Source organism: Pristiophorus japonicus, chromosome 14 (genome assembly GCF_044704955.1).
Source record: "Pristiophorus japonicus isolate sPriJap1 chromosome 14, sPriJap1.hap1, whole genome shotgun sequence".
Taxonomy (NCBI): Eukaryota; Metazoa; Chordata; class Chondrichthyes; family Pristiophoridae; genus Pristiophorus; species Pristiophorus japonicus.
In genome coordinates, this window is record NC_091990.1 from 13,293,453 (window position 1) to 13,310,666 (window position 17,214).

Consider the following 17,214-nt stretch of genomic DNA (forward strand, 5'->3'; position numbering starts at 1 on the left):
ATTCTCAAATGGCCTTTGAACAGTAAAGCACATAACATGGAAACAAGGAACGACTGCAAAACATCAGCACATGTACAGATATTGATTTTATGGCAAGTCAGATGAACACAGCTCCTATTTGATTTCTGATTCACCCCACTTCTCCAGTGTAAATAGGATTAACCAATACAACTGGAACACACAGATACAATTCGCTACTTTGAGGAACATAGGAACACAAGGAACAGGAGTAAGCCATTCAGCCCCTTGAGCCTGTTCCAGCATTCAATTAGATCATGGCTGATCAGTATCTTAACTCCAATCATCCACTTTGGTTCCATATCCCTCGATACCCTTACTAACAAAAGTCTATCCATCTCGATTTTTAATTGTTCAATTTACCTAGCTTTTCGGGGGGTGGGGGGGGTGGGAGAAGAGAATTCCTGATTTCTATTACCCTTTGTGTGAAGAAGTGCTTCCTGATTTCACCCCTGAGCAGCCGAGCTCCAATTTTAAGGTGATACCCCCTTGTTATGGACTCCCCCACCAGAGGAATAATTTCTCTCTTATCGACCGTATCAAATCATTTAATCATCTTAAACACCTCAAGTACATCACCCCTTAAATTTTGTGTACTCAAGGGAATGCAAGCCAAATCTGTGCAATCTTTCCTCATAATTTAACCCTTTTAACCCTGGTATCATTCTGTTCAATCTGTGCTGCACCCTGTCCAAGGCCACTATAACTTCCTGAGATGCGGTGCCCAGAACTCAATGGAGTACTTCTCAAGACATCAGAAAATTCTTACCTTAGGGGGTAAAGGTGGGTGGTGCGACTTAGAGTCTGCAACAGGAGAGCGACAAGGGGGTTGAACTGGGACAGGATCTGATGAGGGAGTTCTTTTGCTTTGTCTTTTGGGTGGTCGAGGTGGCAGAAACGGAGATGAAGTAGAACATGTCCGCAGATTATAGTACATGAAATCAGTCAGCTCTTCTAGTGAGGCTGCATTTCTGAGGCCACAATCCTCCACAGGACAGCCTTCCAGGAGGTGGACAGTCATGGTCATCCACTCTACTGGGATTGAGAAGCACTCGCAAGGGCCCTCTAGAAAACCGACAACCAAAATAGGCACCTCGAGTATCTCCTCGAGTTTGATTGCTGGGAAGGACATTAAGGCATCAGCCGGTAAAGAAGGATCTTTTGATGTGACTTTCACTTGAAAAGGGAGTTTGAATTTGTCACATATTTCCAAGATTTTGTATCTCTTGGTGTCATGGAATTCTTCGACAAATCGGCCCTCCAGGTACAAAGGAAGCATCATAGGCTCAGCGTCATCCTCATCCTCGTCTTCTGGGATCTTGTTGCAAATAAGCACGTCAATATTCTGAAGTACACCGTCAAAGACCACATGCTTAGTAGTCGTAAACGTGGTGACCAAGCGATCCCCAACACATAGAGAAGACAATCCACCTTCATTCCACATGCAGTCTTTTGTAACCACAACATTCAAAGGGTTTTCTTGGTTGATGGCGTTGCAGAGATCGAACACAGTCACAAACTCCCTTGGCCGCCTTCTGAAAGCTCCCTTATAGTCTAAGGAGATTAAGAAATGCCGGCTGACCTTGTTACTCATGGATGTTGCGAGGACCACCTTCAACAACTGCTTCTTGTAAATTTTTATAACTTTCCCCTTCCTCAGTGAGTGAAACCATTCGCCCTTGAAGAGGGGCTGTTGCTCTGGGGCATCCAGGATTTTGACCATTATTGGAAATTTCTCATGCGGTTGGTTTAGAATATCAGTCAGTGACATTGGTTTGATGAACGGGACATCTTTCTGCTTCTCCGTTACATCTCTCACATCGACCTCCAGAGTCGAGGGTATTTTCACAACATCATTTCTGACTGCAGGAAGATGTGATAATCCAGTTTAATAAACATGCTCTTGGATGTTATGCATAAAACCTCAAATGTCTTTGGCATTAACATTTTCTAACAAATAACTTCGAAAAAAATTACCCTCTGTACAGTTATAATAAACATTTTTGTTGGGCAAGAGTATTAGAATCATAGAATGATACAGCACAGGAGGCGGCCATTTGGCCCATTGTGCCTGTGCCGACTCTTTGAAAGAGCTATCCAATTAGTCCCACTCCCCTGCTCTTTCCCCATAGTCCTGTAGATTTTTTCCTTCAAGTATTTATCAAATTCTCTTTCAAATGTTACTACAGGATATTAAATCTGCTTCCACCAGCCTTTCATGCAGTGTATTCCAGATCACTACAACTCGCTGTGTAAAACAATGTTTCCTTATATCACCTCTGGTTCTCGTTACGGAAGGGTTACGGAACCAAGGCGAAGTGACAAATCAGCAAGCTCATGTGGTGATGTGGAGATCCCTTCCAATCCACCTGATAGATGCCACCCTGAAAGGTTGGGAAGATGCCATTGCACTCAGTGGATCCAAGAGCAAAATGAAACTTCAAGCTCTCCTGATACATCTTGAACAATGGGACTAATTGGATAGCTCTTTCAAAGAGCCAGAACAGGCACAATGGGCCAAATGGCCTCCTTCTGTTGAAAGTGAAACAAATTACATTTAAATCCAGCTTAAAATAATCAAATGATAACCTGTACTTTCCCATAACATTTATCTAGCACCTTTCACAACCTCAGGATAAGCTTTACAGCCAATGAATTACTTTTGAAGTGTAGTCACTGTTGTAATATAGGGTAACACAGCAACCCTTTTGCACACAGCAGGGTTCCACAAACAGCAATGAGATAAATGGCCAATTAATCTGATTTTTAGTGATGTTGGTTAGTGGATAAACGTTGGCCATTGGCAGACTGGGCAAACTCCCCTGCTTTTCAAATTGTTCGCATCTGAAAGACAGCACCTCCAATAGTTCAACAATCCATCAATAGCGTACTGAAGTGGACAAGATTATGTGCTGAAGCATCTAGAGTGGGATTTAAACCCACAAGCTTCGGACTCAGAGGCAAGAGTGCTACCACTGAACCAACGTTGATATACAAGAACACAAGAAATAGGAACAAGAGTGGGCTATACGACCCCTCGAGCCTGCGCTGCCATTCAATATCATGTTGGAGGTCAATCATCCCAGCCCCTGCTGCAGGAGTTCCTCAGGGCAGTGTCTTAGGCTCAACCATCTTCTTCAATGACCTTCCATCCATCATAAGGTCAGAAGTTCGCTGATGACTGCAGTGTTCAGTTTCATTCGCATCTCCTCAGAAAATGAAGTAGTCCATGCCCGCATGCAGCAAGACCTGGGGCACATTCAGGCTTGGGCTGATAAGTGGCAAGTAACATTTGCGCCACACAAGTGCCAGGCAATGACCATCTCCAACAAGCAAGGGTCTGTTTAACCACTTCCCCTTGATATTCAACGGCATTACCATAGCCGAATCCGCCACCATCAACATCCTGGGGATCGTATAGCCCACTCCTGCTCCTATTTCTTGTGTTCTTGTGTATCAATGTTGGTTCAGTGGTAGCACTCATGCCTTGGAGTCCGAAGCTTGTGGGTTTAAATCCCCCATAGATGCTTCATAATTGACCAGAAACTTAACTGGACCAGCCACATAAATACTGTGGCAACAAGAGTGGGTCAGAGGCTGGGAATCATGTGGCGAATGTCTCACCTCCTGACTCTTCAAAGCCTTGCCACCATCTACAAGTCACAAGTCAGGAGTGTGATGGAATACTCTCCAATGCCTGGATGAATGCAGCTCCAACACTCAAAAGCTTGTCATCATCCAGGACAAAGCAGTCTGCTTATTGGCACCCCATCCACCGCCATCAACATTCACTCCCTCCATCACTGGCGCACCGTGCCTGCAATGTGTACCATCTATAAGATGCAATGCAGCAACCTGCGACCTCTACCACCTAGAAGGATAAGGGCAGCAGGTGCATGGGAGCACCATCACCTCCAAGTTCCCCTCCAAGTTACACACCATCCTGACTTGGAAATATATCGCCGTTCCTTCATCATCGGTGGGTCAAAATCCTGGAACTCCCTCCCTAACAACACTGTGGGAATACCTTCACCACAAGGACTGCAGCGGTTGAAGAAGGCAGCTCACCATCACCTTCTCAAGGGAAATTAGGGATCGGCAATAAATGCTGGTCCCGTCAATGACGCCACATCCCGGAACAAATTTTAAAAAAAAACTTCCCTATATCCTGCAGGTGAAACAAAGAAGGCATAGCTGGTGGTTGCCCATGAGGTCAGCAGCAAGAGCATGGTGCCACGCTCGTAGATTCAATGCCAAAAGCGGTTAAATGACCTAAGCTGGGAAGGAAAGGTGAGTACAGAGCCACATTCACCTACATCCTGATGTGTGTATCACCCCAACCACCTCACTGTGCCTTCTCAAGCCTATTCCAGCACATCACTCATCACACTAACTTACCTTACAGGTACAACCATCTCTCTCTGTTTATGCACATCCTCCCATCCCCATCTATCCAGCCACCAGTGACACTCTCCCTTAAACTTATGCAATGTCATGCCTTTCCCTCAGTTACCCTCAACAAATGCAATCCATCCATTTGTTCAACACATGCCATTACTCTCACTCATTACATAGGATTACGTAAGATATACAGCACAGAAACAGGCCATTCGGCCCAACCAGTCCCTGTCGCTGTTTATGCTCCACTCGAACCTCCCTCCTGTCTTTCCTCATCTAACTATCAGCATAAATCTCTAATCCCTTCTCCAAGTGTGGTCTAACCAAGGTTTGATACAAGTTCCGCATAATTTCTTTACTTTTCAATTCTATCCCTGTAGAAATAAACCCTAGTGCTTTTTTAATGCCCTTTTTTAATGGCCTTATTTACCTGCATCGTTACTTTTAATGATTTGCGTATCCTTTTGCTCTTCTACCCCATTTAGATTCTTATTTTACAAGTAATATGTGACCTCCTTAATTTTCTTACTAAAAGTTCTCTTTCCCTCCTTGCAGAAGAGAGCACAGAACATGAGGGAGAGGCAGAGAACCGGAGGGAGCCCGCCAACCATCTCCCAACTGACAGCTGCAGAGGAGGTGGTGCTGCACATTGATGGAGTCTCAGCGTACCTGGCCATCGGAGATGCGGACCTCCCAGCTACCTGATGACAGAATTAAATATCAGATAGCCACACGGCATACAAAACTCACTCATGTTGACTTGATGTCAGCAGCGAATTAAATATGATCATGGCCAAAATGATCACTTAAAACATTGTTACCTTGACAGTTCTAATTCATGAATTTAATCTCCCACAGGGCCTTCAAGCATCCCATAGGTGGTTCAGGAGGACGACTCCTCCTCAGAGGAGGTCACTCCCGCTGAGGGTGCACCGTCACATAACTCATGCAGACCATGTACCAGCTCAGATACTCGCACTTCGGTGGGACCGGTAAGACAGATCGTTGGGTTTTCACCTGGTGACTCACACATCACATCTAAGCAAGAGCAGATAGTGGAGACAGAGACAGCAGTGGAGAGTCCACAAAGGAAAGAAAGACTTGGATTTATATAGCGCCTTTCACGACCATCAGATGTCTCAAAGCGCTTTACAGCCAATGAAGTACTTTTGGAGTGTGGTCACTGTTGTAATGTAGGAAAATGGAGCTGGCTCTTACACATTTCTGAGGATGTGAGAGGATCAAATATGGGAAATGCGGCAGAAAATTCGCACAGAAAGCTCCCACAAACAGCAATGTGATAATGACCAGATACTCTGTTATGTTGATTGAGGGATAAATATTGGCCAAGACACCAGGGATTACTCCCCTGCTCTTCTTCGAAATGGGATCCTTTACGTCTACCCGAGAGGGCAGATGGGGCCTCGGTTTAACATCTCATCCGAAAGACGGGACCTCCCACAGTGCAGCACTCCCTCAGCACTGCACTGGGAGTGTCAGCCTAGATTTATGTGCTCAAGTCCCTGAAGTGAGACTTGAACCCACAACCTTCTGACTCAAGAGGCGAGTGTGCTACCCACTGAGCCACAGCTGACACTGGCTTTTAATGATTTTTACTTTGTCTGCAGGATGTTCCAAGCTCTGCTCAGCTGGACGTAGATGCTGTACCTCGCGGTGGGGGGGGGGGTCCGTCGATGAATAGGATACTTCTGGAGCAGCCAGCAAAGAATGTGCAATGTATTGGCAGGCGCTCCAGCCACACATTTGCGGAGAGATTGGAGGAGTCCAACTCAAGCAAGGTGATACAGGTCTTTGTGATGATATCTTCGTCCATGAAAAGAGTGGCCACCTACATGGAGCATCAAACGCGGCAATCAAGTGAGTGCATGCAGGCCTTCACCATTCATGGCACACTATGAATGCCACCTTAAGTAGGATGAATGATACTCTAGCCATGGCCATTCATTGTCCCCCTTATCTGCAGCAAAGTGTCCTCCAGCTCATTGTTACCAAGGAAGTGCGGGTGGGCCACGAGAGTGATGATGACGAAAGGGGACATGGAAGAGGAGACTCGCCCCCGCCCTCAGCCACATGCTGCCTTGTGTCCCGATGGCCGAGTCTGCCGCTGCACAGGTGCAGGTGGGACAGTCTTTGTTGGGTCCCTCACGAGCTCCAAAATCCAGAGGACGTCGGCCAAGAACATCTCAGCAGTCAGAGTAGGACAGCCTGCCTCGACCTCTGCTAAAGCCACTGGGGTTGCACCTCGCAGAAGTGCTGGGAAGAGGAAGTGTAAAGATTTGTAGTTGCACAACGGTATGCACATGGGTGCGTTACACAATGTTAGATTGGTAAGTTTCTGCTTTATTTCTGAGCAATATAAATATGATTTCTTTCCACCAATTTCACATCTTGTCCATTTTTGGTTGCTGACTGGCAAGTGGCCTTTTCACTTGTGAGGAACAGCAAGACGAATTGATGCTGAGCAATGAGAGCTGTAAAAGGGATGCTTGGTTGTTTGAGTTTGTAACATAGGGCTCAAAATTGGCCAGGAGTTGCTCCGTTTTTTTTGGAGCAACTTGATTTTTCTGGAGTATCCACATTTTGCATATTCAATTTGCGCCAGTGTAAGTGAGTTAGTTAGGATTTTTTTTTAGTTTAGTTTTATTTTTTTCAAAAGGGGGCATTAACATAGAAACATAGAAAATAGGTGCAGGAGTAGGCCATTCGGCCCTTGAAGCCTACACCACCATTCAATATCATGGCTGATCATTCCCTCAGTACTCCTTTCCTGCTTTCTCTCCATACCACTTGATCCCTTTAGCCGTAAGGGCCATATCTAACTCCCTCTTGAATATATCCAATGAACTGGCATCAACAACTCTCTGCGGCAGGGAATGCCACAGGTTAACGATTCTCTGAGTGAAGAAGTTTCTCCTCATCTCAATCCTAAATGGCCTACCCCTTATCCTAAGACTGTGTCCCCTGGTTCTGGACTTTCCCAACATAGGGAACATTCTTCTTGCATCTAACCTGTCCAGTCCTGTCAGAATCTTATTTGTTTCTATGAGATCCCCTCTCATCCTTCTCAACTCCAGTGTATAAAGGCCCAGTTGATCCAGTCTCTCCTCATATGTCAGTCCAGCCATCCCTGGAATCAGTCTGGTGAACCTTCGCTGCACTCCCTCAATAGCAAGAACATCCTTCTTCAGATTGGGAGACCAGAACTGAACACACTATTCCAGGTGAGATCTCACCAAGGCCCTGTACAATTGCAGTAAGACCTCCCTGCTCCTATACTCAAATCCCCTAGCTATGAAGGCCAACATACCATTTGCCTTCTTCATCGCCTGCTGTACCTGCATGCCAACCTTCAATGACTGATGAACCATGACACCCAGGTCTCATTGCACCTCCCCTTTTCTTAATCTGCCGCCATTCAGATAATATTCTGCCTTCCTGTTTTTGCCACCAAAGTGGATAACCTCACATTTATCCACATTATGCTGCATCTGCCATGCATTTGCCCACTCACCTAACTTGTCCAAGTCGCCCTGCGGCCTCTTAGCGTCCTCCTCACAGCTCACACCACCACCCAGTTTAGTGTCATCTGCAAACTTGGAGATATTACACTCAATTCCGTCATCTAAATCATTAAAGATATAGTAATGAGCTGGGGTCCCAGCACTGAGCCCTGCGGCACTACACTAGTCACTGTCTGTATTTCTGAAAAGGACCCGTTTATCCCGACTCACTGCTTCCTGTCTGCCAACCAGTTCTCTATCTACATCAGTACGTTACCCCCAATACCATGTGCTTTGATTTTGCACACCAATCTCTTGTGTGGGACCTTGTCAAAAGCTTTTTGAAAGTCCAAATACACTACATCCACTGGTTCTCCCTTGTCCACTGCTAGTTACATCCTCAAAAAATTCCAGAAGATTCGTCAAGCATGATTTCCCTTTCATAAATCCGTGCTGACTTGGACTGATCCTGTCACTGCTTTCCAAATGCGCTGCTATTTCATCCTTAATGATTGATTCCAACATTTTCCCCACCACTGATGTCAGGCTAACCAGTCTGTAATTACCCGCTTTCTCTCTCCCTCCTTTCTTAAAAAGTGGCATTACATTAGCTACCCTCCAGTCCATGGGAACTGATCCAGAGTCGATAGACTGTTGGAAAATGATCACCAATGCATCCACTATTTCTAGGGCCACATCCTTAAGTACTCTGGGATGCAGACTATCAGGCCCCGGGGATTTATCGGCCTTCAATCCCATCAATTTCCCGTCTTAAGGATATCCTTCAGTTCCTCCTTCTCACTAGACCCTCGGTCCCCTAGTACATCCAGAAGGTTATTTGTGTCTTCCTTCGTGAAGACAGAACAAAAGTATTTGGTCAATTGGTCCGCCATTTCTTTGTTAACAGCCACCTACGCCCATTTGGCCAGTTAGGCCACTTTAGCCAGCTAATAGTTACTCCAAACTAACTTAGGCCAGCGTATGTGGCTACTTGTGGCCGCTTGTGAAAACCCTTGCGGAGAGTTAAGAAATCAGCGCAGGTAGGTACATCGGAGGCCAACAGAACTTAATGACTTAACTAAAGAATGTGAATAGGATCAAACAACTATACAGAACATATGGCAACCTTCGCAAAGTTAATTTACTATACAACAGAAGCATTCATGGAAGCTTAAACTACAAAAATAAAAGAAGTAAAAGATAGTTAAATTAAATTGTCCTAATCTCACAACTAATTTAAACAACTATTTGTTTGCAATGATTATACTGGGTCAAAATTGAGCCCTATTATCTAAATAAAATCTACTTCAATAAATAAGATATTCTCTCAGTGTTCCTCCGTCACTTATGTTCTTACCTCCCGATCGGCAGGAGAGCGTGAGGGAGGGGGTGGGGGTGGAGAGGTTACAACTGAGGCCATTGATACTGTACTACACTGACTTTAAACACTGTACTGCAACAATGATCAAAGTGTCCAGGTAACTCTCCCCCTCCCTGATGCCTCGCAATGTCTGCACCTCAGACTCCAGCTTGACAACTCAAGAGCTGAAGTTCCTCAAGATTCAGGCACTTACTGCAAACGTAGTTGTCCGGGATCACAATGCTCTCCACAAACTATCAAATGCTGCAGTTGTGGCACACCACCTGCACTGCCACCCTATATGACCTTGTTCTATTTAATGAAATGTAATTCAATTTGGATTTAAGTAACTTAAGTTTACAGTTTAATCTCTGGACGACTTACTTGATCTAGATTAAGTTATGGGTAAAGAAATGTGTAACACAAAGCACTGCAAGTAGTGTAGGCAAAACACAGCAACTTCTTCCCCGAATTCCCAAATAAAATACTCTATTTAAGTGTCCTCTGTTTAATCCCACTCTGTGCTTCTGCAGAACTGTTTACTTTTATACTCTAGGAGCCTCACCCAACTTACAAGTGTTGACTCAGCTCCCATAAAATTGCAGAGGTCTAGTTAATATTGCTGTAATTGAGCGATTAACATATTGAAATTGACAACCTGCCTCTCCCGAGGGGATTGCACGCACGCTCGTAATGTGCTGGAGTTAAATGCGAAAGTTGGTGAGTTGGAGCCAGCTTCCCAACCCACTCGCATTTTCCCACCTGCACCCAAACCCACATGCTTACCCACGTTAAAATTCCCCCCAAAGATTCACAACCCTGTGAGTGAAGACATTCCTCCTCATCTCAGTGGCCGACCCTTTATCCTGAGACAATGGACTCAATTTTCCCCAAAGCTTTTTTTGGCGTACTTGAAGAGTTATGCCAGTTTTTTGGGGGCCCAAGTACTCCAAAAAAAAATGTACTAATTTTCCCTGTTGGATTTCTTCATTTATTTTTTTAGTTTTGGGGGTGGAGCCTTGAGCTGCGCCAAAAAGATCGGGTTGCCACGGTAACCAGGGACACAATGCGAGCTGAGGGTGGAAAGTGAAACATGCAGCAAGCTCCCAACACATTAAAACACATTGCATCAATTTAAAAACGCATTAAAATATATTGCAGCAACTTACCTCCAATTATTAAAGCTGATCTCACTCCCCGCCCCTAGCCCTGGCCGAAAGGCTTGCCGGTGAGCTCTCCTGCCCCTAGCCCAGGCCGAAGGGCTTGCTCAGTGCGCTCTCTTGTCCCTAGCCCAGGCCGAAGGGCTTGCCACTGCGCTCTCCCGCCCCTAGCCCTGGCAGAGTGGTCTCCCGGTCTGCTCCCCACCCCTAACCCAGACCGACTGGCCTCCCAGTCAGGTTTGGTCCCCCCTCCCCTAGCCCAGGCCGAATGGCCTCCTCCCTCCATGTCCCTGCACCAAACTACACCCAAAAAGGCTTCCCTCCACCCCCTCTCTCTCCCCCACCACCACCTCTCTCTTCCCCACCATCTCTCTCTTTCTCCCCCCCCCCAGCCCCTCTCCACCTCTCCCCCTCCCTCTTACCTCTCCTGCTGCTGCTGTCCCGGCATCTGCTGCACTTACCTGCGCCAATTTCCTTACTGCGCTGATTTCTTTAACTCTCCAAAAGGTTTTTCTGCAGAGGTCACATACGCTGGCCTAAGCAGAACTGGAGTAACTCTCAGCTGGCCAAACTTGCCTAAATGGCCAGAATTGACGCGGGTGGTAGGTTACGCCCCCTTTGGCTGAAAAAAAACCTTACCTAAAAAAATCATGACTGAGTTACGCTGGTGCAAATTGATTGGGGAAACGGTGGTTTTTTTAAACTTAGGCCAAAAAAACCCAGCCTGCTCCAAAAAAACAGCGCAAATCACTGGGGAAAATTGAGCCCATATGACCCCTAGTTCTAGACTCTCCAGCCAGTGGAAATGGCCTCTCAGCATCTACCCCGTCAAACCCTCTAAAATGTTTATACGTTTTAATGAGATCGCCTCTCACTCTTCTAAACTCCAGAGAATATCGGCTCATTTTTAAGTAAATAAAAAAATTATTCCCATCTCTTGCTGCCTTAGTAATGGGCCTTCTCCTGGAATCACGCCAGTCCTTGTGCTTATACAATGTGCTTGTTGGAAAGAGTCTTAGTTTGAATGCGTGTCTTCAGAGGGGAAATGGGAAGCCCTACAATTATTGTAACAGAAACAAATGATCTTGATGTATATTCAGAATGTGTGAGAAAAAAGTGCTCTTTCAGCACTCGGGAAGTTAATAGGAAGTAGTGAGTATAGAAAGTACACAAGGAGCTAGTCATCAACATTTCAATACAGCAGAACTTTTTATATTAAGATGCGTTCACTTAACTTCCTGCAATGCTACAGCATCAAGAACTGCTGACAGTATAAAAAGGTTTTGCAGCAGAGACTTGCAATGCCAAAATGTATGGCAAGATAGTGCCCAAAACCAAAACAGAAGCATAGCATGGAGTGCGAGAGAGCTATCCTTCTACAAATCATCTACAATCATTTTACCATTGACTCAACTCAACCCTTTTCAATTCTTAAGGAAAAGTTCTACGAATTGTTTTCTTGACCCATAAAAATTCATTAAACAGATTCCAGGATACCCATGTAACATTATTTCTCTGTATTATGACATTTCCACCAACTCAATATGTTCCATAGAATATTCAACCAGGTTCTTACTGAATGGACGAACTGCGAGGTGCCTCAATGGCTTGCCTTATCTAAATCTATCTTGTGTTCTCTATCTGTACTTATCACATGATAGACTTGGATGAAGAAAGGCCTTCAAAACATATGATCTCATCCTTCCACAACACCAATGCTACCAGTTTCCCATTACAACATGTTGCTGTTTCTTTAAATAATCAACAACTCTTTTTGGAAATCCACTACAGCTGTTGATTACTCCATACTCTATCTGCCGATACTCATTGGCTAACCTCACACATGAAGAGAAGTCACTTGGATGAGGTTTTAGGACTGTCAGTATCTGTTGTCAGCATCTTAGAGAAAAGGATGATGAAGGAAAAAATTTTGAAAAGCAAAAAAGCTTTACTTTTTTTTCTGGATTTAAGAAGTTCCATGGTCTATAGTTCATTGAATCACATTAACTTACAGCACAGGAGGAGGCCATTCAGCCCATCATGCCTGTATTGACTCTTTGAAACAGCAGTCATGCTTAGTCCCACCTCTCTGCTTTTTATCCATAACCCTGTAAGTTGTTTTAATCTTTCTCACGCAGGGTAACTTTAGTTTCTGTTCTCATTTTTTTGCAGCTAACTTTAGCAACTTCTAACTATAAATGCAAGTAAAGATTTTTTTTGTCCTTTTCTGATTATTTCCAAAATCTACCACAGTCACGAAGTTTATGGTGACTGCATAAGTCAAATTCATGGAGGTTTTTACCTTTACAATTCCATGCAGTTTTCCAGGAAATCTGTGAATTAGTGACCTCGCCTATTATATCTTTATGCTGTTTTCACGTACTAGAGTTGTTCTAACACCATTAGCGGGATGTTCCCAGTCCATTCAACAACACTTTGGACTGGCAGCGAACAGAGCTCTGCGCATATATACTCAAACAGATGCACAGAGAATATGGCTTTCAACTCCTGCGAGATCTTTAATAGAATCATGAATTTTTTTTCTGGAGATTCAGCCCATCAGGCCATTGCCAGCTCTCTGAATCAACTATCCATTTAGTGCTGAACCCCTGCCCTTTGCTCATACTCTTAAATGCTACTTTTTCAAATATTTATCCACATCCCTTTCAAAAGCTGTTACGAATTCTACTTTCAACATTGTTTCTGGTCGGGCATTTTATCAGAGTGAAAAAATTGTCTCAAAACCTCTTCCTTTGCCCTTGTGGTGAGTGACGATCTTAAATTTATGTCCTAATTACCAATATAAGCAGCTTTTCCTGATTTACTTTATCAAAACCTCTCATAATTTTGAACACTTTTAAAGCTGAATCTGAAATAAAGTCCCAGTTTCTCTAGTCTCTCCTCCTCAACTAAAGCCCCTTATTAATGGTATCATCTTAGTGAATCTCTTCTGCGTCATCTCAATGACCTTGGCATCCTAATATCAGATGGCCAAAACAGGACACAATAGGGCTCATTTTGACTTTGGGTGATAGTGTAGAACAGATTATATTTATTCAGCCGCCCGCTATATATATATATATATATATATATCTTACAATTTTCGATTGAAGTCAATGCAAATAAAAATGAGATGTATAAACGAGCGACTGAATCAATTATCACCTGTTTTATACCATCACTCAAAGTCAAAATTACCCCAATATTCCAACTGCAGCCTGACCAATGATTTGTATGTTTTATGTCTTTCGGATGAGAAGTTAAACCGAGGCTCCGTCTGCTCTCTCAGGTGGACATAAAAGGTCCCATGGCACTATTTCGAAGAAGAGCAGGGGAGTTATCCCCGGTATCCTGGCCAATATTTATCCCTCAATCAACATAACAAAAACAGATTATCTGGTCATTATCATATTGCTGTTTATGGGAGCTTGCTGAGCGCAAACTGGCTGCCGCGTTTCCTACATTACAATAGTGACACTTCAAAAAGTACTTCATTGGTTGTAAAGTGCTTTGGAACGTGAAAGACGCTATATAAATGCAAGTCCTTCTTTCCTTTCTTTTTACTTCTGAAAAGAGCTGATGAGGTAAGCTTTAGAGAAATATAGGTGAGCTTCGTACTGACATTTGTAATTGGAACCCCTCTTGAATGCTGTCTCGCTAATACCAATACCAGTCCGCACTAACTACTTTGTAGTGTATTTTGGACAAAGGGTTCCTAAACAGTTTAAATAGAATATTTAATGGAAACTGTGACTATTTTTGTCTCACTTGCTTACATAATACACAAGTTACCTGGTTTTCCCACACTTAGGATATAAATGAAATTCTACACTTGCATCACACAACACAGTTTGAGTTAGAAAGTGAGAAATGTTGCACAAATGTTTACTTACAGTGCATTATTGCTTGAATTTCGTATACAGGTGATAGTATCAGTGCCCCATTAAAATGCTTAGGGATGCAGATGCCCTGTGTTTCAGCCAGCCTTACTCTCCTCGTTGTCAGGGTTTTTGACTCAACGATTTCATTAACTGTATATAGTTTGTCGTCTTCACATCCATAAAACTCCCCTTTCAACAAAAATGGAAGCACAACCTGGAACTGCTCAAAATTTCCATCGACAATGCAATCTGCATACATGTGTCCTTCACGGAACTCAGTTGACATGACTGTTATGGGCTCTTCCTTTCGAATGACAACACCGTTTACGACAATATCTGTGAGGGTCTGAAAGGTGATTAATTCCGAGTTCTGTTTTTCAGTTTCCACTGATCTAATGATTTCCTCAACTGACGTGTAAGGGAATCCATCAGGAATAAGCTTGAAGTTCCCTGCAGCGAAACAAAGAAATAATAATATTTCAGGATTTAATTGTTTTCCATTACATTACATGCTTTCCTATTGTCTACATGACAAGAGTTCCATGTCACCCCACCCTTATCTTCTTGACTCAAACCACCAGCCACTATCTCTTGTAGAGACCTCATCCATTTGATGCAAACAGATAAACTGACCAGGAAATTGAACAATCCTGACACAATACAAGACAGATGATAGCCCATTACCTCATTCTCATGGAGTAATGGCCGACTGGCCAACTGATAACCCTGACAAAAGGAAATATTTGTAAACCATGTCAGGACCAGGATATAGTAATTAACTCTTTATCTGTATTCACTGACTGTGAGACAGAGCAATACACAGGGAGAGGCCAGAACTTGGGTTTTACTGTATAAATATCTTGTGAAGCTGTACCATTTCGGAGGTGTTCACTTAGCCCTTGACTGAGTGTGACCTACCCCTTGCTAGCAAGCGAATTAAAGAAACTTCTGCCGGAGCTGTAAGTGTCGGAGTCATTCTTTTCGGAGGTCGAGATTTCGACAAGGTCACTTTATTGTTAAGCCGAGTTTGGAAAGGAGAACAAGAGTAAAATTGAAACTTTGAAGGTAATTTTAAGGAAAGCAAAAATGTATTGCTTTGAAAAATAAATAACCTGGAGGTGGCTAGACTTTCATCTCAATGACTAAATAAAGAGGTAAAAACCGAGCTGAGGGCCAAATAGAAATACTTGTTATAAGGGGCTCAAGTTTCGGCCTTCTCTTAGAACGGCGCACCTCCGAGAGGCATGCCTATTTAATCGAACAAAAAGTGCGCCTAATGCCTACCTCCGTATTCTGTGATGCTTTTCGGGCCCGTTCCAGGTCGGCGCAGCGCAGTAGCAGCTGCGGGGTTGGGGCCAAGGCGTGGCGCTGAAGAACTGCCGGCAGGGGGGCAGGGCCAGCTTGCAGCCGTACATTTAGTGCCGGCAGCCCTGCGCATGAGCGCTGGAGCATGTGCACATGCACAGTGGGACACAAACATTGACACTCGGCCATTTTTAAAGGTGGATGAAAAACAGTGCTGTTTGCTTTTGTGGATCTGTGGAAAGGCTTGTGAGTGATTTTTGGTGATTTTTTTTGTGCCTGAAGAAGTGCTTTTAGCAGCACTGTTGAAGAAATCACCTGCTGAAATCAGTGAGTGCTGTTTGTTGCTGCTAATCTTCCAGAACAAGTGCTGCACAGGTGCATGCAAAATAAGGACTGTGTTTTTTGAAAAATCAGAGTGTCAATTCAATACAGCAATGGAACAACGTCCACCAAGAACAAAGAATGTCTTGCATGAGGAAGTGGAGACATTAGTTAACATCATTGAGCAGAGATGGCAGGAGCTGGATACCAGCAACATAGGTCGCATAAAAGTACCACCTAAAGAAATGAAGAAACGCTGGAACTAAGTTGCAGAAGATGACTGTGCAGTGGTGCATACCAGGAGATCTGGAAGCCAGTGTAAAAAGAAATGGCACGACCTTGGTCAGGTAGTTAGTGTAAGTAATATTTTCATTTTTCAATAAAATATTAATTGTAAATGTGACCATCTGTATATGTCCCACCCTGCAGAAAGACGCTCTCTGTAAAAAGTTATATTTTAATCTTTGCAGAAGAAATTGGCCCACAACAAAACTTGAACAGGAGGCGTCGTGCCAAATCTGCATCCACTGACACCATTGGAACAGAGGGTAGCTGCTATGATGAATCGTACATGGAGAAAAGCAATCAGTACAGCACAAGCTGGGCCCACATGTGAGGGAGAAGGTAAGTCCTGAAAATGCATCGTGGCCTTCAAATCAAACTGCTGCCTGGTCTGCTATGTGTGAGAGTACTCATGCCACCCATCCTGCCCCCTCCTGTGCTGCTAAACATTTGACTGTTCTGATATATTTTGCAGAAGATGATGCTAATCCTGAAGATCCAGAAGAAAAACCAGATGCAGACGATCCAGACCAAGGGTGGCTGCAGGCGTGGACTAAAATGTCTTCAGGGGAGACCTTAGAACTTAATATTTATGAGCCCACATCAACGGACATCAGTGTTTCAAACCCTTGCAGAGGTTCTGGTTCCATATTCTATGGTTTCACAGATTCTAACGTTGCGGGTCCCAATGGTGCTGCTGGAGTAATGCAGCAGTTTACACCCACTGCCCCACCATCCCAGCCTGCGCCTCCCACTGGAGTGGTGCCGGCTGCAAGACCCAGGACCCCAACATTCCAGCCCATGGCTCCCACTGGAGTGGTGCCGCTTGGAACACCCAGGGTCCCACCGTCCCAGCCCGCAGCTCCCACTGGAGTGGTGCCGCGAGGCAGACCCAGGCAGAGGAGAAGGAGATTGGAGACACGCTCTCCTGAGATGCACCGTGCAACAGATGTGGCTCAGGTTGTAGC

General features: G+C 44.3%; 1 protein-coding gene across 1 annotated transcript in view; it reads right to left on the reverse strand.

Moving 5' to 3' along the window:
• Positions 1-17,214, reverse strand: part of themis2 (thymocyte selection associated family member 2) — a 106,499-nt gene that overhangs the window by 48,994 nt on the left and 40,291 nt on the right. The window contains exons 4-5 of the mRNA XM_070899974.1: positions 14,351-14,788; positions 788-1,881 (exon numbers count right to left, since the gene is read on the reverse strand). Of these exons, the coding sequence (XP_070756075.1) occupies positions 788-1,881; positions 14,351-14,788 (1,532 nt within the window). The remainder of the gene's footprint in view (positions 1-787; positions 1,882-14,350; positions 14,789-17,214) is intronic.